Source organism: Balearica regulorum, chromosome 10 (genome assembly GCF_011004875.1).
Source record: "Balearica regulorum gibbericeps isolate bBalReg1 chromosome 10, bBalReg1.pri, whole genome shotgun sequence".
NCBI lineage: Eukaryota > Metazoa > Chordata > Aves > Gruiformes > Gruidae > Balearica > Balearica regulorum.
The window spans coordinates 8169355-8195748 of NC_046193.1; the positions used below are offsets into that span (position 1 = coordinate 8169355).

Below are 26394 nucleotides of genomic sequence, written 5' to 3' on the forward strand. Positions count from 1 at the left end.
CAGATGAAATAGGAGAAAAGTAGAAAATGAAAGTAGAAAATACAAACCAGAAGCTCAGAAGCATTAAAAGTAACTGGGACAAAAAAAGAAGCTCAGAGAGAAATTATAATTAGAAATTATAGATCTAAAAAGTTGAAATGTGGTAGAAACAACGAAGCCTTGCTACGTGCCCTGCTGGGAGGCCTGCCTGCCGTTGCTTTGAACCAGGCACATCCCATGTGTCCTTGTCCTTGCTTTAAAGACTGAACACTCGGCCCCAGCTTTTCTCACCGCTGCTTAGGATCTTAGAGAAGTGCCTGTAGTTGTTTTCTTCCTTGGTTGTGTCTCTTCGAGATTATCCTTTTTCCAGTTCTGCCATAGTTGTTCTTCATATGGACGCTGTTCTATAGTTGAATCATCCGTGTTGCCCTGCTTGGAGTCATTTCCAGTTCCTTTATAGCCTTTTGGTATGGAGAGGATCACAATTGCACACAGGGTCAAAAGAGGCAGGTGTGCCTGTGGATTCCTACATCAGCTTAATGATATCTGGTTGGTTCATTTTTTCCTAGATCTTAATACTGGAATTTTTAACAATTTTTTTAGCTCTTCAGAGTATTGAGCTTGTATTGTAAAGGCATTAACTATACAACCCTAAAATGTTGCCCTTAGGTAGCAGTGATCAGCTCCCAGTCCATCATTACATGTAGGAAGTTGAATCTGGCTTTTACCTTGTGTATCACTTCACATTTATCTATTTCAAATTTGGTTGCTTGGGCACAGTCTGTTAAGGTTCTGAAACTGATCACAGCAGGCCCTTGCCTTTATTACCTGAACAGCTTGGCATTGTCAGTAAATTTTGTGATATTGCTATTTTTCCTCGCTTTTTCAGGTCATTTAGGAATGTCGAGCTGTGCAGGTTCCACTGGTGATCTTCTGTGAGAGCTGACCATTGCTTTCTGTCTGGTTTCCTCTCTTTTGTCAGTTATTTATCTGTACACAGGGAACTTCCCTGAAATCAGGTATTTTGATTATCTCTTTAAATAATAATAATTTTTTAAAAAGGTTGAATGATATTGCACACCTAATCTGACCAGACTTGGTAATTGACACCTCTGTTTTGATATATATCTCGGCTCTGAAGATCTCTGGCCTGAGAATGGAGGGGGTTTATATAATTTTTTTTTTTCCAGAAAGCTCTTTACATACTGCAGCAGTTTGAGTTTGAAAGAATGCTAATATGCAGTAATAATAAAGAGAAGTAGGACAACCTTAATGATTATAATCCCATCAGACTAAGACATCAATCCCAGGTACAATAATGGAATAAGTAACAAAGCGTTCAGGAAAGAATTAAGGCAATGTCACTCAGCCTGGACTGAGGGAAATAGAAACAATTAGTGTTAATTGTTTCAGTTTGGTTCTTAAGTACAGGTGTTCATCTTAGCCTTGGGTTAGCACTTGACAGTAATTGCATGTCATTTTCAGTGAGAAACTAAGCCAGTACAAAATCAATATGGTTCATATTAAATTTAGTAGAAAGAGAACAGCTTTAAAAGGCAAGTGGAGACTCAAGTGAATCTGTGTCTGGTGAGAACATGAAGGAGTTAGCTCTGGGGCTGTATTTCTTAGCAGTCACCTGGAATAAACATGAAATACCAGTATGAAGAAATTTGCAGAGGCCAAATAAATGAGGAAGTGACAAATAAAACCTCCTTGCTAATGCAGAAAATGTAACTAACTGCTGGAGTGGGAAGCATGGTAGGGGATTCTCTGTTATCACCCATTTTAAAGTCAAGATAGTTCGCACTTGAGTTAATGCAAGGAGTGAAACTGTACTGGGGAATGACCAAGCTGCAGCTTGTTTGCACTTGAAATGCTGCTCAGGGTGTGGTGCCCTGATACAGTGTCAATGGATATAACAGCACACCCTTGTCAGAACGGGGGCGTCCCTCTGGGCTCCAGCTCCTGGGGCCTGTGTTACAGCAGCCCTGGGGCCTTTGGGGCTGTGGTGGACAAAGCGGGATGGGAAGGTACATGGTGCTGTGCTGCTGGGCTTCCAAGGGCCCTCCTGGCTGAAGCACCTCACAGCAGTTAGTCCTTATGCTAGGAGCAGCCAGTGATACATCAGCCAGTTGCTACTGTGAACGGTGTAAAGGTATTAAAACCAACAACAACAACAAAATCAAAACCGAAACAAACAATAAAAACCCCCCTCTATACTAGGATGTCTGGAAAGTCTGTTATGTGAGCAGCAAAGAGGATGTGCGAAGAAAATTGTTCACTCTCTTTCCATTTGGGAGTTAGGAGGCAGTAAAAGAAACTAATAGGGACAATCCTGAATATGAAGGAAGTGGCTTTACACACAATGTGTAATTAAGCTGTGGGAACTCCCTCCAACAGGATGTCGTGAGTGCTGGAAGTTTACATGGGTTCAAAGGGAATCTGGACAAGCTCATGGAAGAGAAATCTGTTTGAGGTTACCAAATTCATGGGAACCACATCTGACCCAAGAAGCTCCTGAGCTGAAATGGTTGGAGGCTGGAGAGCATGGAGGGGGAAGCTGCTGCTTCCTTTTTCTTCTTCTGCTTTTCTGTGGGAATCCACTCCCAAGCTGGTCCTGAATGCCAGGTGCCAAGGTGGAGAGACCTAAGTCCCAAGCCAATGTACTCATTTTTATGTGTGTGTAGACCTGTAGTGAAGGATGGTCTGTGAGTCTCTAGGTGTAGGGAGTGTAAGTTTAGCTACGGGGACAAGTTGGTCCCCTGGTCAGTGTCCTTGCTGGAGCTGCTTGCAGGACACGGCGCTGGGTGTAGAGGGTTGCACAGGTCATGGCTCAGGTGCTTTAACAAAAGATAGTTTGTGTGCTCCTGGGAGTGTTTGATCGTGCTCTGAGGCATTGCTCCTGCAAAGCACCAGCAAGAGGGCTGTACAGGGAAGGAAAGCAAAGCAAAGTGTGTTTCTCTTTCCTTTGGTGGTTAGAAATCAAGCAAGTTTATCAGAACAATTTTCGTCTCTGAGAGTCAGATGAATTGTATGTTGTCATACAGGATTTATCCTGAAGAGGAAAGCAAGGGCAAAGGCTGTAATTTGATAGGATGAATCCAGCTTTGAGACTTCACATGATATCTCAAATTAGACGTACTATGTCCGCATGACACACAACACGGATCAAGTACTGTCGATTCAGGTTTCCTCAAAAACTTTGCACTGGCAGGCTTTCATGCTGGATGAGGTATCTCCTACCCTATCGCAGCCATCGTAGAAGCAGCATAAACAACATGCTGTGTGCTTAAGTGAAATGCATTGTGTACCCATGCTTATTAATCACCAATGTTGTACTTTTGGATAGCTCTTTATGACTGTATAAAATTCATCAGTCACTAAGGGTTCACCAGGGCTGGCACTGCACCAGTGCTGTTAAGACCTAATGCAGTTAAGCTGACCCTGCTCCTAGTTCTGGTGATGTGGTATGAAGAGGCTTCAGCTGGTTATTTCTGGAGTTGGCTGAGACCTGATGAGGTTTATTAACTCGGGTTGTAACACAGCCATACTGCTCCCAATTTAAAGCTGGCTCTGGAAATGTACAGTTATGTTTGCAAAGCACTTTTAACAAACTAGTAAAACTCGCCAGACTTGAGCATGGTTAACACACAGTCTGAATAAACTGCTAGCAGAAAGCTGAACGCTCAGCTCACCCTGTCCAAGGACCTTCCTGAAGGACCTGTGCCCAGTATTTTAATCCCATTAGATGCTATGCTGACCTTCTGTGTCATTTTTTCAATTGTACTTCAATCTCATAATAGAAAAATTCTGTTTCGCTGTGGATTACATTTAATGTGCACCGTCAGTAGCCTGCCTTGTGCTTTGCCAGCTTTGGGACTTTTTTTCATGTGTTCAATTTCATATGTAACCCTCCAGAAAACCCCAGCAGATATCTTTTTCTTACCAACTGCTCCCACATAGAGCTATAGTTGGAAATAAGTCTATTTTGCAGTACTGTCAAACTGCTTTATGTGCTGGATGCTGTAAGGAATATATATGCACTTGTTTCCCAAAGACCTTGTTAGCATCCCTTTAAATAATGTGCATTATCAGTTTATGAATGCAAGTGTCCATAGGCAAATTTGCACAGAATTAAGTAAGTTTCAATTATTGAAATAAGCTATGTTGACTCTCTCCTTTATAGTGGTGACTGCATTCATGTTTTTAGTGTTTGTATTCCAATGGCTTGTAATTAAACTGTATTTCTACCCCAGTAGTACTTGATTTCAAGTTGTATATGGTACCAAATGAGCATGATCACGGTGAGCATGGAGTTCAGAGCCTGGCTTTACTTTCAGTGTAGCTGTACAGATGAGTTCTATTCTGGGTGTCTTCAGAAATAAAGACAATAAATAAGTAGTCACTTGCAGCATGTTTTGGTGTATGAAGTTCTTCCGGGATCTTTTAGGAACACTGTAGCAGAAGCATGGGTTGTATCCAACTCCTTTGTGTAACTGAATCACCTTCTTTCTTTTTTTATTGTTTTCTTACTCTTATTGCAGTCTCATGGCTGTTTGCTACCCATTTTGCAACTTCTGTAAGAGGTGAATTGGGGTCATAGTTTCCTTTACTTCACAGCTATTGCTATTTAAGAGCATAGCCCATCCTGTATGGGTTATGTGAAAAAAAAAAATAGCGTGATAGCACGCATAGGCTTATGTATGCTCAAAGGGGCTGATTTAAGGAAGTATGAATAGCATTTCAACAGCAAACTGCAATGTTTCTGACATTTGTTTATACATACTTTCACTAATGAAAAACGTAGTGGAAAATAAAAATTACAAAATGTATAGTTACTGACATTTTGCATTGGGACTTCAACAGAGGAGAAGGTTGAGGCGCTTCCCTCCTGTTGGCAATTAAACAGCTGGGAGATGTGGGAATCCTGGGTTCTGCTCTAGAGGAGGGTGGATTTGAGCAGTTATATCATTCTGCCATCCTTCTCCTGGCCTGTTTGCCTGTCCCTTCCCCATTTTCTGCTCATGGTCTTTGGACCATTTCCCCCACCCAAATGCTCCATATTCACTCTCAGTTTCTTCACTGTCCATATACAGCTGCCCTAAAAGCAGACATATGTGCTTTTGGGCTGATCTGCTTTCTGCTCCAAACTGTTTTGGTAGTTCTCGGTTTTGATGCCAGCACTTGCTAAACAGCCAGAATAAAACTGTGGGAAAAGCCTGCTCCTCCATGTTCTCTTCATCACTGGAGTCTTTAGGGAAAACTCATTCCTCCTCCCCCTCAAACTTGAACAAAAGTGAGTATATTTTAAGAGTAAATTCAGGTCCTGGTGCAGAGGCAGTTCTCCCCTGTGGTAGGTAGAGGGCAGGGCTTGACTGGTCGGGGTGGGGGACACGAGTACGGTTTCATCCTCTGGTCCCGCAGCCTTGCTGCTGTTCTTCCTGCTGGCCCAGGGCAGGGCTGAATGAATGAAGTGGGATATGAAGCAGGTGAGAGGAGTGCCAGGCTGTAATTCGTTCAATAGCAAACTGTTTAAGTGCTGAGTGGGAAGGAGGTGGCAGCAAAGCAATCTTTACAAGATTTCAAACCCCTTGCTTTGCAACATTTTGGTTTTAAGGTAAAGAATTTAAAGGATGTTTCCCCCTCAGCATCAGAAACATCCTTAATGGTCCTGTTGAACTGCTTCTGCCGAGTTCTTGCTAACATATGCAACAATCCATATCTCTTTTGACAAAACTGTGTATTGTACAAGGGATCTGCCTGTATGGCATAGCAGGGAATATAAGGTTGGTGGTAGTTGATTGGTATGATGATGATGAGATGGAGAGCAAGACAGGCAAACCTGGCATGTTTGTTATCAGCTTACCCAACTTCAGAATATCAACAGCATGTCCACAATCCTCACTCATGCTGTGTGGCCTTGGGATTTGCAGCATTGCAGCAGAGGAGGCACTGGAAATGTTGTTCCTTGGAAAAATAAATAGTGTGCTGAAGAGAAGAAGCAAATTCCGTTGCAGTAAACAATAATACTTGGGGAGGAGTACATTTAAAACACGGAGAAAAAAATATTTTCCCCATTTCTCATTCTTCTGGAGTATTTGCTAGATTCTCTTAACAAGCAGGACTTTATGTTGCATGAGTCTTGGAGCATTACTGCACTTAGAAATAGCAGCCTCATGTAACAAGGATATTAGTGTGGCAATTCGCAGCAAACAGGAGGTCCTTGTGTTGTAACCTCCTGTGATGTTAGTGGGATTGAGTAAACGATGTCTAAAGCTCTTGTAATACCTGTGAAAGGCTCTGGCCTAGGTTGAGGAAATGTCATAATTGAATCTCTTCCATTCAAATGAGTCACTGGAGTCATGTTGTGAGAGTTTCCACTTTGAATCTAGCAGACTAGCTGGTTTTAAGAATCCTATAAATGCAAAGGTGGGAGGAGTAGTTCATTTAAGAGTAGGAAAAACTGCAGATCTGTCGTCTTGCTGCAGAAGACGGCACAGATTCCCTGAGAAAAATCACTGCAGCCATTCTGCTACACTAATTGGGATACAATATTTCTTGCTCAATGTTCCGTGTGCATCTTCAGTGATGCTGTTCCAGCAGCTTTCTGGATTTATTGGTCTCTCCCTGCTCTATGCATTACGTAAAAAGATGAATGTGTAGTATTTCAGTTACAGTGAGGTAGTGGTAGCTTGGATTTGGTCTATTTGTAATATCCTCTTAGGTAATTCATACAGGTTTTTTACCCCTCAGTGTAGACACATACTCACTGGTGACAGGCTGTACTGCAGCAAATACTAACTTGCATGTAACATAAGTACTGTACATCTTAAATGAAACTTTTAGGCTAGCAAAGTGCTTTTTGATTCCTGTCAAAACATACTGCTGGCCCAAATTTGATGTATTTCCAGGCTTCAGAATACTTGATTTAAGAAAACCGGAGCATATCAAAATGCAGCAGAAAGACCCAACTGCTGTTAATGCTGTTAGTGTTGTCCTTGTGATATGCACCACTAAGATGTTGCTCCACTCTAAGCAATTAATGTTTTTCTCTATTGTGCTATGGAGATGTTGCTTTTCTGAGTATTTGCCAGACCTGAAAATCCCTTATAGCTACCCATTGGATAGGAATGTGTTTATTTTAACTAAAAATAATTAGCTAGAAGATGCTGATCTGTACACTGAATCCTCTAAATTAGGAAATTGTTATTGTAAATATGCTTAATATGCATGGATTATGGGATGCTGTTGCCATGGCCAGGTATCTGGTAAAATTTGAAGAACAAATATAGGGGTTTTGCACATGTAGTGCCACTAGAACAATTTCCATATGTGTGGAGACCTTCTGTGATACAAGATGAATCTGCCATGAGAAGAAAGCTGGGTGCAGGCCCAACAGCAGTGTTCCGGCCTTGAACATCCACATGTTGAACAGAAGTGAAGTATATTGTTCTGGCAGCAAGTAAGGGTTCAACCTCACCAGTAGGAAAGAAACTTCAAGTACCATAAAGGTGTAAAGTTCGTAACCACTAATGTCAGGAACAAACAAGCGGTTGTGATGTTTGGCGACTTCCTTATGAGGTTGATGGAGGGGGTCTGTCCAGTGATTGGACCTGACATCCTGAGGCATCTCTGTCTAACTAGCATTTATAATCTGAGCTGTTTCTGAAAATTTGTTGAGGTCCATAAACAAACTAGACTCAGCCTGTGCTGCATGCCATGGGGAATGCTTGAGGTAATCAAAAGCAAGTCCTAGGGCTTTAGAGGCAAGTGAAAGCTTCAAGGATATTAGTGCTGATCTTTGTATCCTGAATTGAATTTTATACAACACATTTGTTCCAAGGTGCAGAGAGAATTCTGTGGTAATGCTCTGGAAGGTGAAACTAAGGTAAAAAAGACGAGGATGCCATAGATCACCAAGAAAAGATAAGGTAGTTGAGGCTTTTTGTGAGCATCTTGGCAGGATCCTCTAGAAGTTGGTGATGAGAGAATTTTAATTACCTAGATGTTCGATGTACTAGATGGAAGGGACTGTTCAGCAGGTTTGAGATGTCCTGGTGACTGTCCTGCACATAAAAGATGATGAGCAGTCACGGGGTGGATCCTAAGCAGGGGGAAGGAAGTGGTTGAGCATATGCTGCTCATGGGCGCCTTGATTGGCAGAGTGGTCTTCCATGTTGGGTCCAAATAATGTCAACAGGTCTCAGGAAAGATTCAGGCAGGAAGAGATTCACGATAGGCTTTTCTTAGGAAAGAAATATTTAGATCAAATAAAACTCCTGAAATAATTTGTATTTTTATATATATGTATATAATTTTCAAGAATGCACTACATTAAATGATTTTTTTTTTTTTTTTTACAGAATTGCATTTTTCTTGTAGACCTTAGGCATAAGTTTGTAGAAGGCCAAAGCATAAAATGACATTCAACTGGCAAGGAACACTTAAAAAAATCTAGAGCAATGGAAGTATTTAGAGGAAGATAAAGGAAAAGTTGATTTGATAATCTGCAGAAAAAGGCAGTTATCTATAGGTGATGCCAAAAAGGTCACCTACCCTCGGTGCTATCACAGGTAACGCAAGTGATCAAGGGCCAGAGCCCGGTTGCTAGCACAGAAGGGAGAAGGAGGGAGGGTACTGAGGAACGATGGGTTATCCCATTCCATCATCCACCTACTTTGTCTCCAGTGTGGTTTCATCAATGACCTAGATAATTATCTGAGAATCATGATTATTAAACTTGCATCTGAGAAAGGCTATGATTAAGCTGGAGGGCAGAACTAGAACTTGGAGGTAGAATAAAACATCAGTCAGAAGGAGGATAAATAAAAGCATGACAGTAGAATATTCAGCTGCATGAATAGAGAGGAATTTGCTGTAGAGCAGCCCAAATGAAAAAGGTCTCTGAAGAGAAGACTAAATGAATATTCTCAGCTGCACTAGGGAAAGGGAATAATCTATTCTCCTGTGCCCCTGACAAATAGGATAAAAAATAATGGGCTTACATTACATCAGAGAAGGTTGAGGATACACATGGGGGGAAATTTTCTCATAGTAAATATTGTGGCGCACAGGAGTAGACAGCTTCAGAGGTTTTGTAGGACTCAGTATTACAGTTTTTAAAGGCAGATTAGACAAAGCTGACAGTAAGTAGAACTTGTAAGTAGTTGATCTTGACTTGTACAGAGGACAGATGGTTTCCAGTTCTGTAAAAAACAAATATTACCATTGCTAGAAAGTATTCAAAACCATCTAAAACCACTGAAAGAAAACCTTTTTAAAGCTTGGATCATTTTAAACCTTCCACAAATGTAAAAATAAACCCAAATCCCTAAGGTAAATAACTTGAATGTGTGTACACATATATTCACAAGGTGAAAGAATCTCGTTTTAGAGATAGGTTCTGATTACTTGTGTCTGACAGAGCTGTGCTCTACAAGTCCTTCACCCCTGATGGGCTGAAATGGTCCTTCTCTGTTTGCACCTGGAGCAGGAGTACAGAATCTCTGTAATAACCACTGCTTCTTCACATGTAGTAGTACTAAAGGTTGCTTTTAGATGGTTAGTTTTACCTTTTTTCTTAATTTCATAAGGCAAGAGAAGAGTTGGAAAGGAGAAAATGTTTTTGCTGTGTCCTTTAATTCTCTTCTGTTCTTCTTCGACGCTGTCCCCCTCACCAGCAGCCCTAGTTGTCTTCATAGAGCTTGGTACTGGGATTGTCATGGCAAAAGTTAACTCACAAGGGTGCTCCCTCTGCGGTATTTTGGTCATGCAATGGTAGGTATTATGGTGGCGTTGGTGTTTGCTCCATTTCCAGGAAGCTTCATGGGATGACTAAGCAGCTTCCCCTGAAGTGCCTTTATGTTACAGAGAAGAAAGTAGTCATGGTTCTGTCCTCATTCCAGTCCCTTATAGCCAGGTCACTCCCTAAATCTCTGCCTTGTTCCTGCAGTGGTCACAAATAAATGCCTAGCGAAAAGAAAGAAGAGGGCAGGCACATGTATGTTGCTTCCCAAGGTACTCTGTCAGCCTCAAAGTACTTTTACTATGGCAGTTTTCTAAGGTGGATGCAGTTTCTTCATTCTTTAACTCATGTAGGAAGCTTCTTCCATGTATTTGCCCAGTGTTCTGTAGGCCTGTATAAATTTCTTGTGTCCATAACATCCTCTTGTTGGAGTTCCCAAGCCCTATTGCTGTCTGGTGGGCTTGAACCTTTTCCTACTATTTGTGTATCACCCCCCTTGCATTCGTTTGTGGGAAGCAGTGATGAACAATCAATCCCTATCCATACTGTTTGGACCACTTGTGACACTGTAGAAATTTGCCAAATCAAATACAGTCATCTCCTTCAGTACCACCCTGACTTGAGGCTTTCGTTAAACCTTTTCAAGTTTTCATACCATCTTTTTGAGACAAAAGTTGCGTGTGAGCAAGCCATGGATTTGTACAGTCCTGGTACAAATCAACACATTGAAGAGCAGAGATCTATGTGAAGCACCATGGTGGTGTGTCCCTCTGTGTCCCCTCTTAATGTAAGCTGATAGCAGCCTATATTAACCTGGTAACAGCGATGTCCAGAAAGCAGATTGAGGAGTGGGATGTGTCCTTCCAAAATCCTTTGCAGTGTGGTGGTTGTAATTTGAGGAACAGGCTGGTTACCTCAACAGATGCTCCTCAGTCCAGCTGACCGGCACTTTGTAGTTAAGACAATTCAGCGTGACGAGAAAATGTTACTGCCCTGGAATTGAAGCATGTCTTACGTGATTACCTAGAAGCCACTTTTCAGAAGGTGCTCTTAGTGAGTGAGCAAGCAGCACTGTACATCTCTGGATGTTCCTATCTCAACCTTTAGAACAGCTCAAGATATGCTAAATGAGGCTGGTCTCCTCTCCTTTCTATTATTTTTTGACCCAGTGGCTCACCAATGTGTGCTGGGGAATGTGTTTCTCAGAAGGATGGGAATTTGAACTCACGTGATTCCAGACACCTTTGTGTCTCTCTAGTGGACATGTAGACCCGATTTAAAAGTCCTTATTAATTAGAAATGGAATGGTGGTTAATTATTAGCATCTCAGTTAAAAGCTGCATCAGAAGAATTAATAAATTGTCATTTTGTTTTTCAGCTATGGCAGCCATTCGAAAAAAGCTGGTTATAGTGGGTGATGGTGCCTGTGGAAAGACCTGTCTGCTGATTGTATTTAGCAAAGACCAGTTCCCTGAAGTGTATGTTCCCACCGTCTTTGAAAATTATGTAGCAGATATTGAAGTGGATGGAAAGCAGGTATGTGTACGCTTCTGTAACAGTCAAAATGAGCTTTATTCAGAATGTCATGGAGATGTCTCTGCTTCTTTAAGTGGTTAGTACACATGCTTAGTACTTATGTTGTAAATGTATTTTTAAATATTAAGCGTGTTCCTATGGAAAAGATACCGGCCTTGCTAGAACCTGCTCATATCCAGTGCCTGCCTAACAACCTATTTCTAACCTTACACAAGTTGACATTCTAAAAACCATGCAGTTATTCCAAATAAAATGTTGCAGAAGGTGGGTGTAGATGGAGCAATTCAAAGACGTGCCTATGTGCTTTGGACACTGGGCTGCTAGCCTTTGGAATTGTGTAGTGGAGTCTGTTTTGGTAGGGACCTGCTGTTGTGATTAACAAAGACTAGTTCCTGGAGAGAGTCTGTTTTCATACCCGCTCTTGGCAACGTGCAGGATCCTCTTCAGAACAGGTGACTGACAGGCTTCAAAGGGATTTGATTTTTGTAGTGTACATCAGCATCGTCTGTCCTACTTGTCTGAAGGAATGCGATTCTTAGCAGCCAAGTATACCCACAGCTCACTGAGCTTCATTTTTAGTTTTATCACCTACTCAAACTTCCTCATTCCCTTCTGCCTGAATCTCTGCATCTCTAAATGGTTTGAACAAAGTGTTGTGCCCTATCAGCTGTATGCTGCCAGTATCTAAATAAAAATTGCACGAGCAGCTTGAGCAGTGCATTTTCTGTTGTGGAAATGTCAGCTGAATTTTTTGTAACTAGATGACATACTTTATCTAAGCACTTTGTCTTCTGAAAAGTTGATTATAAAAGTTTGGAGGAGAGCAGTGCTTAAGACTGTTCTGTGTGGCAGCCGCTTACCTCTGTCTTCCTAGAAAAGCATTACCAGAAATGTTCAGAAGCCATGTGAAGACAAAAAACAGCCATGGTACAAAATGTGGGGGTTTTTTGACAGAGCAAAGGAGCTGATTCCAGTGTCACATGAAGGAACCCTCAACAGACACCTTTGTAAAAAATATGAATGTTTGCCACAAAATTCACGTTCACAAATGCAGACGTGACTCTGAGAAGAGGAGTATTTCTGACTGAAATATCGAAGAATTTTTTTTGTATACTCATGGAACTAAGGCTTTGTATCTTCACAATTTAACCAAACAGTTGCATTGCACATTCAAGCTCATGTTTGGGTTCCGGTTCTGCCCATCTGTCTTTACCTGAGCTGCTGTGGACTTTTTTCCTGGAATTTTTGAACGTAAGAATTTAAACAAGAAGGAACCCACTCCGTTGCAAAGGCAGATGCATCAGAGAATCTCAAGCAAGGGTATACCTTAAGAGCTTGATTATAGTTGTTAGATTTCCTAGTTTAAACATTGGCTATTCCTTCTACAGTTTTAAACAATCCTATTGAGGTGTTCTCCCCTAGCTCCACCATAAGGAGAAATACTGAGAACATTAGCTACTTCATTCAGTTCTTAGTAACAAGAAGCTTTACACACAAATCAGGTTTATTTCAAAGCAAATTGCAAGTGTAAATTTCTGCTGTGTTGAAGTTTTAATGAATTTGTGCACAAATAAGTACAGTCTTGACATTTCTTAGTCACTACAGGTTCCAGCTGTAAACCAATTGAAAATGTATGTAATCCTGAAAAGCATATGCTTAGAGAGTCCACTTTCACTGAAAACTGGTATTTCTGGAATGCTCATCAGAGAGATTCCCAGCCCTTTGGAGCTGATTTCCTTCGATTCTTCCGTCTTCTTTTCTGCTGGTAGCTTTTATGTCCTTTCAGAGAATTGACCTTGGTCATGGATATAAAGAGATGTCTCATAAGCTGCAGTAAATTGATTTTTGGAGTTATGGAACATAAAATTTCTAATAGTTCTCCTGTCAAAGCGGTTTGTCTTATAGTCTCCTCCTTTTGAGTGGTGTTAATGGAAATATTTTATCCTCTTCTCTTGGGTTACCAGCTTCTGAATCAAAACTTCCCTGGTAACCTAACTGCCTCGGGTCTTTCTTCTGCAGGTTGAGTTGGCTTTGTGGGATACAGCAGGACAAGAAGACTATGATCGACTTAGACCGCTTTCTTATCCAGATACTGATGTTATACTTATGTGTTTTTCAATTGATAGTCCTGATAGTTTAGGTAAGTAGATCACTAATTGAATCAGAACTACATCTCTGTGTCACTGTATTTCCCTTGGAAATCATGCTGTGAAATTTATTTTCATGTGCTGTAATGATGAGAGCATTCCTAGTTTCAAAATTAATTTATAGTTTTAAGATCTTAAAGGCACCTGTGTTCCTCAACAATGCTGAGTGGCGTTTAGCAAGCCGCAGCAGCACGCTGTGTTTACCCTGGGCTCTGCTGCATAATTTGAGCAACACTTAGCAGGAAGGCAGCTCCCTGGCCTAGATCAGCACCCCCAACTTGGCAATGTTGCCTGGTGGGCTGAGGCAGTGCGCTGGTGTGCCCATCCCTTGGGAGCTGCTGCATCGGCAATCCTGCGCAAGCAGGAAGGCTGTGGCTGCTGCACTCTCTGTCTGGGAGCCCTGCGGTACAGAAGGTGTCCACTGAGTGGCATGACCCACCCAAGGATGGATTTTATTTTATTTTTATTTCTCCTTCAAAAATTGCAGGCTCTTATACGCTTGAGGCCACACTATATCCATGAAGGTAACTTCCTTTCTGTGTAAAGAGGAAGGTTAGCTTTCTGTTTTTGTCCCTTTTCCCCCTCCCTCCTTTATTCAAGAGAGATCAACTTGAAACGCTCTGAGTTATTGGTCCTAAATAGCCTGGGGTTTTTTGCTCTCTGCTTGGTGAGTTAAAAACATGGGCTAGAACCACGCTGGAGGGGGGGCTCTGTCACTGGTTGAAATTATCAGAGGCTGGAGGTTTATACTCACCTAGTCTCTTTCCAGTGACTGACATCTGCTTGTGACAGAGAAAAGAGTTGATGGATTTATGATTTCTGAGTTCAAAAAACATACATTACAAAAATCTGTGTATTAGATGGGTACCTCTTCTGTGTGGAGTCCAAAACTGAAATCTTTACTGATTGATTTATAAATCTGATGCATAAATATCGATGTATTTGATCTTACAAGGATGTTTTGTAAGAGGATAAGGAGCAGGAGAGAGACACTCTTATTTCTGAGACTCAGCATCTCTAGAACTTTGATTTCTGTCCTTTAAAATGGTAATTATGCCATCCATCCATTGTTAAACAAATAAATCTCTACAAATTTCCCTTATCTACTTTTCAGCAGTGGGATTTGTTCACCAGTGGCTATTTGTGATGTTTCTTACTGGAATGCAGATAATGTTAAGGCAGATCTTTAGATTGATACTGAGATACCAGTTCTCTCTTAAATGTATTGAAACACTGAATCCTGTGGAGTTTTCTACTGCTGGGGTGATCATGATCACTGTGAGCTGTCCTTTGAGAGGCTTTTCTACTACACCTCTGATCTGTCTTACGGATGAACTGGCCTCCCAGAGTTGTGTCTTAGCAAGAAACAAGAATGAGACAAAAAGGATCCAGGAAGCACAGAAATGCAGTTAAGGGAAGGATTAGTCTTGAATGCAGCTACCACAGTGGTTGAAAAATACCATTCCTGCCACAGTTCACAGAAGGTTTGAGTAAATGAGCAAACAAAATATTCCTTAGGATGTTCCAGCGGCATTACAGTCTTACTGGGATAATGTTTGATAGCTGCTCAGTCTCATTTCTTGCCTCGCCTCGCCTCCAAAGGTAACAGCTGTTGAACGGGCAGTTGGGTGTGAAAGTGTCTTTTTAGAAAAATCAATGCCAGCTTGGTACCTGGGAAATCCTGATCTCTCTCTTCATCACTTCCACCTGATGCTATGTTTAGAGACATCTTTCATTGTCTTTGCCTCTGCAGAACAACGTGAGGTTTAGTAGGCGTCAGTGCTGTGGCCGTGCCTGGTGTGGCTGCTAACAGCACCATACAAGGTTTGAGCTGTGCCCGCTTCTTCTGCACGTGCTACTCCCCTGGCAGCTGGAGAGCTCACTGACTGCCCATCCTGGAAACTAGATGAGTTACTGAACCCTGGAGGCAGGGGGAGAGGGGTTTAATTTAGTCAAACCTGATCTTGGCTATTTTTTCCTCCCTCTCCTCCCTTCCTGCTTGCCAGTCTCAGGGTACCTGTGTCCCTGGGAGCAGTGGTGAGAGCAGTGAAGTGCCAGACGGCTCTTCAGGTGTGCAGTGTCTAGAGGCCAGCATTGCTGAGCACTCCAGGTGCAGCTGTGGAATTGTTGTTTTGGCTGTAGTGCAAAAACTGGCTTCAAAATGCTTGTCTAAGTTGTTCTTTCAAGCAAGAAAACAGTGCCATAATAGTTAATGTCTCTTCAAAAGCTGAATGGAATTTCGTGAAGATAAAAAGGGGTTATGTAGCCTGCAGGTACATCCACTGGTGAAGCTCAGATGTCTGAGAGCTTCTGAAAGCAAAGCCAAGTGTTTTGGGCTGTTCAACGCTTCCTGCTATATAGAATTTATCAAGGCTTTGCTTTCAGAAGCCCTCAAGTCTTCCATTTGCAGTTCGATTTAAAAAAACCCACAACGTCATAGGGAAGCTATGTTAGGAGGAAAAAGCTGCTTGTATATGAGTACAAATTCATTTGCTGCAGATAGGGAAAAAATGGCAAATCTGCAAATGACTTACACAAAGTCTTTGTTTCTGTGCATCTGTAATTAGTGTATAGAACAACATCTCTGCTACAGTTAATGGGAGAGTTCGGAGAGGTGGTTTGATGTTGCTTTAGAAGAGGAAGAAGTGATGTAAAAACTTACGCTTCAGGGTTGTGCCCATCTTTAGCTTCTAGAGATAAAATGTTTCTCCTTAAGCAAAATATTCCATAACTTTCTACTTCAGGATTCTGCATGCTGTTCTTTGAAGTACCTCATGCTAACTCTTGTCAAGTAGCTGCTGAGAGATGTGGAGAAGCCAAGAGGTTAGGTGTCCTTCAGCCTTAAAATTACCATAGACAGGCTTGTCTTTTTTGGGAATACCAGAACAGGTCTATTTGCTTCCCAATTTAAGAGTAGAAAAAAGGGCATTGGTGTGGATTAGCAAGCTAAAACCGCTCAGGCAGCAGGTAAAAGCTTTAAAATAAAACTCTCCTCAGAAGTGGGGTTTAGTACAGTCATTTTTTTCTTTTTCTTTTCAGAAAACATCCCAGAGAAGTGGACCCCAGAGGTGAAGCATTTCTGCCCCAACGTGCCTATCATCTTGGTAGGAAACAAGAAGGACCTGAGGAATGACGAGCACACAAGACGAGAGCTGGCCAAAATGAAGCAGGCAGGTTCCTTTCTGATACTCTTACAATAAATGAAGAAAGCATGTAGTGGTTGTACCAGTGCATTAAATAGGCATCCTCAGCTTGCTGCCAGCTTCCGATGGGCTGCATAATGAACACTTATCCGTGACAGAAACCAGAAAGTAGCTATTATCTTTAATTGAGTGTTTCTTTTTTCATATTTGGGGATTTAATTTTTAGAAAAAGGCATTCTCGACAATGCAAATAGCTATATTGGGTTACTAACAGTCAGCAGCTCTCCTTGCTGCACAGCTGGATCCCTGAGGTAGAAAGGAATTAATTAGGGGACATCGACACATTAAACGCACACGCACTTGAGTTGTTCTTTATTTTGTGTGTTCACGATGTGAGAGGAAACAGTTTTATTGGGAGATGTTTTGAGGTGATAACTGCAGGAATGGTAGCTCATTCCTGAGCTGATAGCTAGGATTCATTTACAGATTGAGTCTGAAACCCCCAGCTTGGGAATGGGACTCCAGATATTCTGCTCTGTCCTAGAATTTTTGCTCCTGTTGCATAATATTTGTTTTTATACAAAGACCAAAGCATTAATTTTGGGGTTTGTTCATAGGCTTTTGTTACAGTTGTGGCAGAGACTTGCGTAAATGTTTCCTCAGAAATAAGCAATCATTCGCTCAAAATTCAAAGGGTCTTGCAGCCTTCAAGCTCGGAGGTGTTGGAAAACCAATCGTGTCCCCAAGCATTGGCGCAGTATGCAAATATACCCCCGTCTGTGTAATCCAGGCTGAGGTGCATGTTGCATCTTGAGAAAAGCAGCAAATTTTATTTTAAATCTGCCTTTATTATTTAAAGGATCACTCTCAGGGGAGCAATTAATTAATTGATCAGTTAATAATTGTGTGCATTTAATCCAGAAATTCCTTTGCCTTGGCTGGGAAAGGGAAGACTGGCGCGCATCGGAGCGGCTTCAGATTGTTCTCACCTGTTGCTTTTGTGTTGCTGCAGGAGCCTGTCAAACCCGAAGAAGGAAGAGATATGGCAAACCGCATTGGTGCATTTGGGTACATGGAGTGTTCGGCAAAGACCAAAGACGGTGTGAGGGAGGTTTTTGAAATGGCCACTAGAGCTGCTTTGCAAGCCCGGCGTGGCAAGAAAAAGTCCGGGTGCCTTCTCTTATAAAGCGTGGCCAGAGGAAGATGGCCAAAGCAGCACCCTGCACTTGAGTAATTTTGAAGTGCTGTTTATTAATCTTAGTGTATGATTACTGGCCTTTTTCATTATCTATAATTTACTTAAGAGATTTAAAAATCGAGTCATCTTGCTACCAGTATTTAGAAGCCAACCATGATTTTTATAACAATCTGCATCAAATTCATCTGTGCACCCAAGGTTAACCTCAACATTCCTCTAACAAACCTTTTCTGCACTCACAGGATATGCCAGGCGCTAATTGAAGACAATTCTCTCTTCTTTCTTCTCTCTAGAAAGAGAAAAAGCTGTCAACACAGAGGATTGGTCTGTAACTACTTTATAACTAACGTCCTATTCTAATTGAGTACAACAGTTACATGGCTGTATGTGGAATCAAGTGTAGCTTCAGTGCTATCACATTTAGGAAGATCTGATTTTCATGGCTCAGTGGTGTAAAACATTAGTTTGAAAATGTGATCACTCTGAAATGACCAAGTCCCATTCAGCTAAGGAAAAGTGAGAGTTCTGTGGTTTCATGTTAGTTACCTTTTAGTTACTGTGTAATTAGTGCCAGTTTAAATGTATGTTACCAAAAATAAATCTATTTACCCCAGCTTAGATGTAGTATTTTTTGTATAATTGGATTTCCTAATACTGTTACTTGTAACCTCTGCGTTAAGGTGTTCTGGGTTTTTTAAGAAACTGTATTTGAAAATAAAGTCCGATGGAAAGCAGCTGATCCTCTTCCCCTGTTCATTTGTAAGAGTCTGACCCATTTGAATGATTTGAGCGGTCTGCACACCCAGGAGGAGTTTTTTCCATGACGTGCAATAGGGATGAGAAAAGACAGCCTGCTCACACTCAAAGCTTCTGAACTGTTCAGTTGCCTTAAGTTCATTGCTGGACCCAGTTTCAAAACTTAAATGAAAAAAAAAAAAGAGAAAGAAACTTTTTGTGTAAGTTTGGTTACCGTGTAGTGATCAGACTCCTAACCTGTGAACTTCTTGCTGTTCTGCAGCCAACTAAACTCTTTCTGTATTTTCATTTTTCCAACAACTAATAGAATAAAGGCAGTTTTCTAAGCTCCCTGTATCCTGGTGTCTGTATTGCTCACTCTGGGGTTTTGGCCCAGCGTCTGACAGCCTAAATCAGAAATCCCATTTTTGTACAGCTGTGATAGGATTCGCTGAGCAGTTACAAGTGCTTTAGTACTTATTTTTGTTTCCCAGCAAGTGATACCCGTCTGCCGCTTGCAGCGGTTTCTGAATGCTGCAGCAGAGCAGTGGTGGAATCCCTGGCCCCTGTGGTGAGTGGCAAAGCTTCCCAGGAGCCTCTTTTGACATGCAAACCAGACGAGAGTATGTCACTTGAGTTGAATTTGCGGGTCTTGAGCATGGGAATAGATGAGCAGGAGGAGGCCGTGTAGGAGGAAGGGAGGAGAAGACGGCGGTGTCACTGTAGAAGCATGCGATGGTGCCCAGCACGCTGCTATGCATGTGAGATGTTGTGCGTGGCAGCATGTTTGCCGTGTAACCTGCCTTTTTCATTAGGGTACCTTCAAGCACCGCAACAAGGGATGGGCTGGAGTTATGAGCCGCTGCCCTATGCCCAGCTGGAGAGCAGAGTGTGCTTCTCCTGGGCGAGAAGTGACAGGGAACAGCAGCGTGCGTGGCCATACTTGCACTGGTATTTACAGTGGCTGCTGTTGAGCTGAGAGTCTCTGCCCGCGGGGCTGGGCAGGAAGGAGTCCACGTGAGTGAGTGCCTTGCTGCATCAGTTACTTCCTAAAAAATGCCAGTGTGGCTTTTTATTCTTTTTTCCTTCTTTTTCTCCTCCTCTCCTTTTTTTTCACAATGTTCCTGATTCCTTTTCCTGCAACAAAGGCCTGAGGCCGTGGGAGTGCCTCTGGTCCTTGCCCTCCCTCTGCAGCCACAGATGTCCCAGAGCGAAGCATCTGGCCAGCTTGGCGGTGGCACTGGCTGGTCTCCACCCGCGGTGGGTGACAGGGTTGAAGAGAGCATGAAGTTCCCCACTGCAGCTGCAGGGCTGTCTGGGATGATGTCATTCTCTGCCCTGTTAACAAGGTTGCTCACTCTGCAGTTCCCTTTTTGGGGGGTGGTTGCTGTTGAGCAAAATGGGTTTTTTTCAGTCTTGCAGAGCCACTGGGTTGCAGTTCTCTGTGGTCACAGTTACAGAGCAGCTCTTCAGCGGCTCCTCAGGGGCTTTGAGTACGGTCTGCATGTTCTTCAGACCCAGCTCGTGGGTGGTGTGTCTGCTGATGTACTTCCACCCAGAAGGAATTAATTTGTTACCCCAGTTCCAGTCTTAAGCTCTTGTTAACCTACAGCACCACCTCCCTGTCTCCTCTGCCTTCTCCACCAGCTGGTGTTAGGTTTCCAGGCCTGACCTGCCTTTCTCCAAGTTCAGATGTGTCGGTAAGTCAGTGTCTCCCATTTATGACCAGAAGCTCCAGCTCCCTCTCCTTGTCCCTTGCACCACTGGCATCAGAGCAGAAGTGCACTTAGGAGCACGTGGTTATTAAGTTATCGGTCCTTCGCAGCCTTCCTGCTGTCCAGGGCTGGCAGCCTGGCTCCCGTTGGGTTCCCATCGCATCTGTCACCTCTGGAGGCCACCTCTGTTCTGGATGAAACTAAGGACGCAGACAGCCAGACCAGACTTGGGAAATGAGAGCTCAGTGCTCATGGAGAGTGACCCAGCCAGGCAAGGAGCTGTGAAAGGGGCAGAGGAAGAGCTGGGATCCAAGTGCCAGTCCCCTGGCCAGGGCAGGGACTTCAGTACCAGGAGCCGGGAGACGTGAGCAAGAGGCCAGAAGGCATGTTTTGCAATCTTTGCAATTACTCACCGTTGTTAAACAGCAACTTTCTGACCTCATAGGAAAACGGTCACTTGTTACACATCTCAGAAGGGGTCCCTTGAGCCCATCTAGTCCCTCGGGAGCTCCTGGCACTCCTCTGGATCCGAGTTCAGCTGGCTCCGCAGAATGTGTCCAGGCACAGGGCGTACCTCCGAGCCAACAAGGAAGTTCAACTCACGTGGTTTCCTTAAAACTCCATTGTCAAGGAAAGGAAAGCCCTCACCTGCTCTTGTCTGAAAAGGGCAGGGCCCCAGAAGTAAACTCTGTACTTCAGATGAAATCCCCAGGTCCAGCCTGAGGACCGAAGGTGCCAGTCTGAGCAAGCGTCAACAGCGGCAGCAGAGAGATGCCTCTGTGGCACTGCGCTAGCGGTCACCCTAAAGAGAAATTCCTCTTCTTCAAACCACCGTGGCTCGCCGTGCCCAAGAAGCTGGTGAGGAGTCTGCATGGATTGTCACCGTCAATTTACTTAAAAGCAAACGCAAGTCATGTGCCTCTGCTTGTCCCATCAGCCATTTCTCCGGCTGCTTTGATCTCAGGACACTCGTCGTGGCTCCTGCTATCAGTGCTGCAACACACTGCAAAAACTGCAAAATAATCAGGCGAGTCCCCAAAGCTCACCGCAGCCAGGAACTATTCCAGTTCGCAGTCACGGGGGCGGGTGCCAAGAGTAGCCCAAAGCAAAATCCCTGGATCCCAGAGTCACCTGGGAACCTGGACCAGAGATGCAGCATTATACGGTGGCCTATTAGTGACAGCTGGTGTTTGTGCCGAGTCCCCGATGCCAGGCATGCAAGAGAACAGACAGCAGTAGAGGGGCCCTGAGCGCATCCCCCTGTGCTCCTTGGCAGGGGGCCAGGGCTGATAAGCAGCTGTCTGACCTTGGGGCTGCTGCGAACGGAGCTCACGCGGCGCAAATGCTGGCAGGAGCCTTGGCTGGGGCTCCCTGCTTCCCCCTGGGAGCCACGCCGAAGCTGAGGCCCTTGCTCTGGGTCCCTGCCGAGCTGTGCTGCACCGCGGTCCCTCAGTCCAACCCACGGACATCACCACGAGGTGTGACCCTGGAGCTGCCTCTTCGCCGTGTGCTCTGGAGGAGGGCGATGCTTCAGCACAAAGACCCATGGAGCAGCGGCTGGGCCACGCTGCCCGGCCTGAGTACTGGCATCAGCCAGCGCCACTCACCCAGGGCTGCCCTGAACCTACGCGAGGAGCGGTCGCAACAGTGTGATTTAAAACTCCCTAAACCAGACCAAAACAGTAAAGCAAAGAATGAAAAAGCCAGGGATGGGGAAAAGCAACTGCTGAAGGGAGGCTTTACCAGCCTCAGAGAGGTGAGAAAATTATAAAAGGAAACTGAAGGGAATTTGTGGGCACTCCTGGACTGCAGCATTTTGGGTTCAGGGTGCCTCCAGTTCCTCCTCCTGGTGCACAAACTGAAGGTGTTTCTCTCCCAAAAGCCACTGTTGTTGGCAGTAGCGTCCTAGGAGGATGCTGCAGCCCCTGGTGTTGTGCTGTGCTGTCTCCGTACTCGGGCGGTCTTGTCACCACAAAGGTTTTAGCTCCTGGGACCACTTTGTGTTCGGCTGGTTTTCCAGCATTTCTGAGAATCGGTGACACCTCCCTGTCTATTGCCCGTGCATGCAGAAACCACTCAATTCTGAGCTTTTCGTTGACCTGCAAAACGCCGAGCCTTTCCGTGCAGCGCAGAAAAAGGCAGCGACACGGCTGAGCGATACCCTCGGCCGGCTGGTGACTCCCCGTGTCCCCGGGGGGAGGCTCCGAGCCCCAGGCGGGAGGCTCGGGGGGGGCTGTGGGGGTGGTGGGGTGTGTGATGCCGCCCTCGGGGAGCAGGGAGGCGGCGGAGGAGGAGGGGTCCCGGCGGGGAGCAGCGACGGGGCGGAGCGGGGCGGGGAGCAGGGCCCGCCCGGCAGTGCTGGCCTTGGCGGGAGCGGGAGCGGAGGGGCTGGCGGGCATGGCGGGCATGGCGGGCATGGCGGCGCGGCCCCTGGGCGCGGCGGAGCCGCTGTCGCTGGACTCGCTGCGGGGGAAGGTGCTGCTGGTGGCCAACGTGGCGTCGCTCTGAGGCACCACCACCCGCGACTTCCTGCAGCTCAACGAGCTGCAGCGGCGCTACGGCCCCCGCGGGCTGCAGGTCCTCGGCTTCCCCTGCAACCAGTTCGGGCACCAGGTAGGGCGGGCGGGCGGCGGACCGGGCCGGGGGCCGGGGCAGGGGCGCGGGGAGGAGCCGTCCGTCCCGGCCGGGCTCTCACGGGCTTCGCTCGGGGCGCGTTTGGTTTTGTTTCCCTAGGAAAATGCTACGAACGAGGAGATCCTGCTCTCACTGGAGCACGTTCGTCCCGGCAACGGGTACAAGCCCAATTTCATCATGTTTGAGAAGTGCGAGGTGAACGGGAAGAACGCGCACCCCCTGTTCACCTTCCTGAAAGAGGCGCTGCCCTTCCCGCACGACGACCCCTCCTCGCTGATGACCAACCCGCAGTACATCATCTGGTCCCCGGTCTGCCGCAACGACATCTCCTGGAACTTCGAGAAGTTCCTCATCGGCCCCGATGGCGTGCCCTTCAAACGCTACAGCCGGCATTTTGAAACCATCAAGATCCAGGATGATATTGAATTGCTTCTGCAGAAGGTTGCCAAGAATGTTGTTGAATAAAGGTGCAGTGCCGCAGCGTTCGCTGCCCGGCCCCCTTGCTTTCTGCTCAGCTCGTTGCGCTCCTGCCTGTTTTTCTCGCAGGGGGCTGCTGCTCTGGCAGAAATCCCAATGTCTTGTGCAGGTTTTGTTTATGATAGTGCATCTTCCAAATTCCTGAAGTGTACTTGATGTTTTCAAAAGTTGCATGAGAATGTTTGGGAAACTATGCTGGGGCAAGCTGCCGTGAGTCTCAGTAGCTTACTGTGATTCTCTGAATAAATTAAAAAAAAGTATACTTTCTTTAAGGCTGTGGCTTGATAAATCCGGGTGAGTTGGGTGAAACATGGCGCCTCCGTTACCCGCTCATGTGGGTGCTCACATGAGGGGCGGACTCAAAGCACTCAGGCATGATAGTGCAGCCAGGCTGAAATTTGACCGCCGACCGAGGGCAGCATGATGGGCAAACAGCGTTTGCGAGCTCTGCAAGCTGTGAATCAGTGCCGCATCTTGCCCTGCACATAATGAGCTTGGCAGAGCGGGAGGGTGGCACAGAACAGAAATACTTTGCCAAACAGCTTACCTGACCTCCCTCGAGGCTCACCTGCAGAAGGCGCGGTGGCACGTGGCCAGGGTGTGATTTTTACACTGGCTGACGAACTCCCAGCTTGGCTACAAAACAACAGGCTGCGACAGGTTAGTAACTGTTCAGGCAGGTAGACTCTGCAGCCTGGGCTGCTGCCGCCATGCTGGCAGAGGGCTTGGGGAAGAAAAGCCCTTCAGCGATGGCCCATCTCGTTTCCTGGCCTCCATCAGCAGATGCCCAGGGGGACCCAGAACAGGAGCAGCACCCAACATACCCCCCTTGTCCCAGAGCTGCTGCCCTCTTGCTGGCTCAGCTGCCTCCTGGCTCTATCCCATTTTGCATTGGTGGTAGCCCAACATGGATCCCTACGTACTCACCCAGTTCTACATGAAGCCAGTATCACCTTTGTGCATCCCCAACGCCTCGCAATGCAGGGAATCGCACAAAAAAACAGTTCTTTTGTGTTCCCAGTGCAGAACCAGCCTATTCAACCACTTCTACCATGGAACCTGTGCCCTGCCTCAGTGTCCCTGTTGCCCTTTGGGGACAGGAATTGCATGTGACACTCCAAGCGTGAGTGCACCAGAGTTCAGGCGATATTTTCTTCTTTTTACTCCTTCCCTAACACTTTCTTTACTCCTGCCAGCCATGGAGCTGACAGGTATTTCATGGAGTTGTTACAATAATCCTGACATGTTGTTCCTGCACAGCGATCCTGGGTTTACAGCCTGCTGCTGAACAGCTAGAATTAGGATTAGTTTCCTCCCAGAAACTGCGAGCCTGTGCCAAATTTCACCTGCCACCTTACTGCCCTGTGGCTCAGGTCCCGCTGCAGGTAAATTTTCACTCTTTAAATGGCTCTGTGAGCACATTTTCATTACAAGCCATTCCTCACGAGGTCTCGTAGCACTGGGTATAAACTTGGTGCTGGACTGAGGACTACTAACACAGACTAGAAACTCAGGCTTTCAAAGGGAAGGCATAACACTTTCGAGCATTAGTGCACTGTTTTCATAAGTAAAACCACTTGAGATTTGAGGGGTTTGGTTTTTGGTTTTTTTTTCCTGTTTGTAGCTTCTCACCTGACCGATTGACTGGTTGCTTCATTACTGTACCTACATTCGAGGGTCCCTCCTGGCTGACTTGAGACACTGGGGCAAAACCTACAGCCGGCTCCACCCTGCTTGCTACTACCCCTGAATCATCGAGCTTTGAATTGAGATTGCACAATCCTCACCGGGCTGTTTGTTAACTTCCAGTACAGCTTAGTGGAAAAAACAGTATGTTTTCAGTAGCTATTTCAGCTTTGGAGCAGAAGCTGCTTGATTTGGGGGAGTATTTTTTCAGTTAAATCTACTTCCCTCATTAAGGCAGGATGTTGAAATATGTGGGGAGTACAAGGGATCACGGGCAGCAGGAACTCATTGCATTGAAAAATCTTTCTCAACAGGAGCTGTGGAACTTCCTCAATCCTGACTCACCAAACTCGGAGCCATTTGAGTGGGACCTCCGTCACTTTGCCTGTTCCTTATCAGCCTGCAGCCCCCGCGGGGAGCAGACCCTAAACCTGTTGCTGTTCCAACCGCAGCCCTGCCAAAAAGGGTCTCTGGCCGAGCCTGCCGGTTGAAAGGCACCTTACACCGTGCTTACTCAGTGCTAATGGCCAAGGGATTTACTTACTTTCTGGCTGCTGGGGCTGTGTGAGCAGAAAAACAAAGCAGCAGCTCCAGAACAGATAAGCCACGCCAGCAGAAGTACAATGACGTGATTCCAGGATGAAAATAAGCCATGCCAGCAGGAAAACGAATGATCCCAGCAGGACCTCTGCAGCGTAGATAAAAGCCTCCCAGCCTTGTTATTCCCTGTCTCATTTCAGTATTCCCCAGGGTAGCCAGCTTCTGGGGTAACGTGGGTTGGCTGGAAACCTGGGAGCAGCCAGAGGAGAGCACAGCCCCCATGCAGGCTCTTGTGCCCAAACATTACTTGGTGTTGGGACCAGAGGGGGTGAAGATGTTTCACTACAGGCAGCAGCTCTACGTTGAGGATAGACCTGAATAATCCCAGGTGATTCCTCAGGGATTATAAAATGGCCCATTTCTATTTCTGTAATTCCAGAGGGAAACAGACTGAGTCAGTAGGAAACCTTAAAATAAATACTACTGCTTTAGCACGCTTGGATGCTTCCGTGTCCTTTTGACATCTCGTGTCTGTCACATCTACAGCCCTACACTCTTTTTTTTTTTTCCTACTTCTACGCTTCTATTGTAAACAGCTAATCCCTCCATTAGTGTTCACCCTGCTTGTCCATTCTCCTACATACCAGAGTCCCATATAGCCCCCCTTTCTAGAGAATGCTCGGCCTCCCCCCTCTTCTCCCCTCCCAACGATTCCCTCCCTCCCCGAGCTGCTGATAGTTGCCATCAACTTCTTAAATCTTTCCACAAGTTCAGATATTTGAAGCTGTCAGCAGCATTAACTAGCTGCAAGGAAAACGATCCTTCCCGCCCCTATTGCCCCCTCCCGGGTTCCCTAGCA

At 45.2% G+C, this 26394-nt stretch overlaps 2 protein-coding genes across 4 annotated transcripts in view; both read left to right on the forward strand.

Annotated features, from left to right (window-relative positions):
* RHOA (ras homolog family member A) overlaps nucleotides 1-18840 on the forward strand; it is a 25611-nt gene extending 6771 nt beyond the window's left edge. The window contains exons 2-6 of one of the 3 annotated variants that reach the window (XM_075761971.1): nucleotides 869-998; nucleotides 11103-11260; nucleotides 13280-13400; nucleotides 16447-16577; nucleotides 17563-18840. In XM_075761971.1, coding sequence (XP_075618086.1) covers nucleotides 11105-11260; nucleotides 13280-13400; nucleotides 16447-16577; nucleotides 17563-17736 — 582 coding nt within the window. In that variant the 5' untranslated portion in view covers nucleotides 869-998; nucleotides 11103-11104 and the 3' untranslated portion in view covers nucleotides 17737-18840. Of the gene's footprint in view, nucleotides 1-868; nucleotides 999-11054; nucleotides 11261-13279; nucleotides 13401-16446; nucleotides 16578-17562 lie in introns of all 3 variants that reach the window. The other 2 variants (XM_075761969.1, XM_075761972.1) reach the window with 2 other exon arrangements.
* A 3705-nt stretch (nucleotides 18841-22545) lies between these two features.
* On the forward strand, nucleotides 22546-23576 carry GPX1 (glutathione peroxidase 1). Its single transcript, XM_075761973.1, has 2 exons — nucleotides 22546-22811; nucleotides 22932-23576. Exons 1-2 carry the CDS (start codon nucleotides 22596-22598, stop codon nucleotides 23295-23297), a joined length of 582 nt encoding a protein of 193 aa, XP_075618088.1. The 5' UTR covers nucleotides 22546-22595; the 3' UTR covers nucleotides 23298-23576.
* Nucleotides 23577-26394: the final 2818 nt, after the last annotated feature.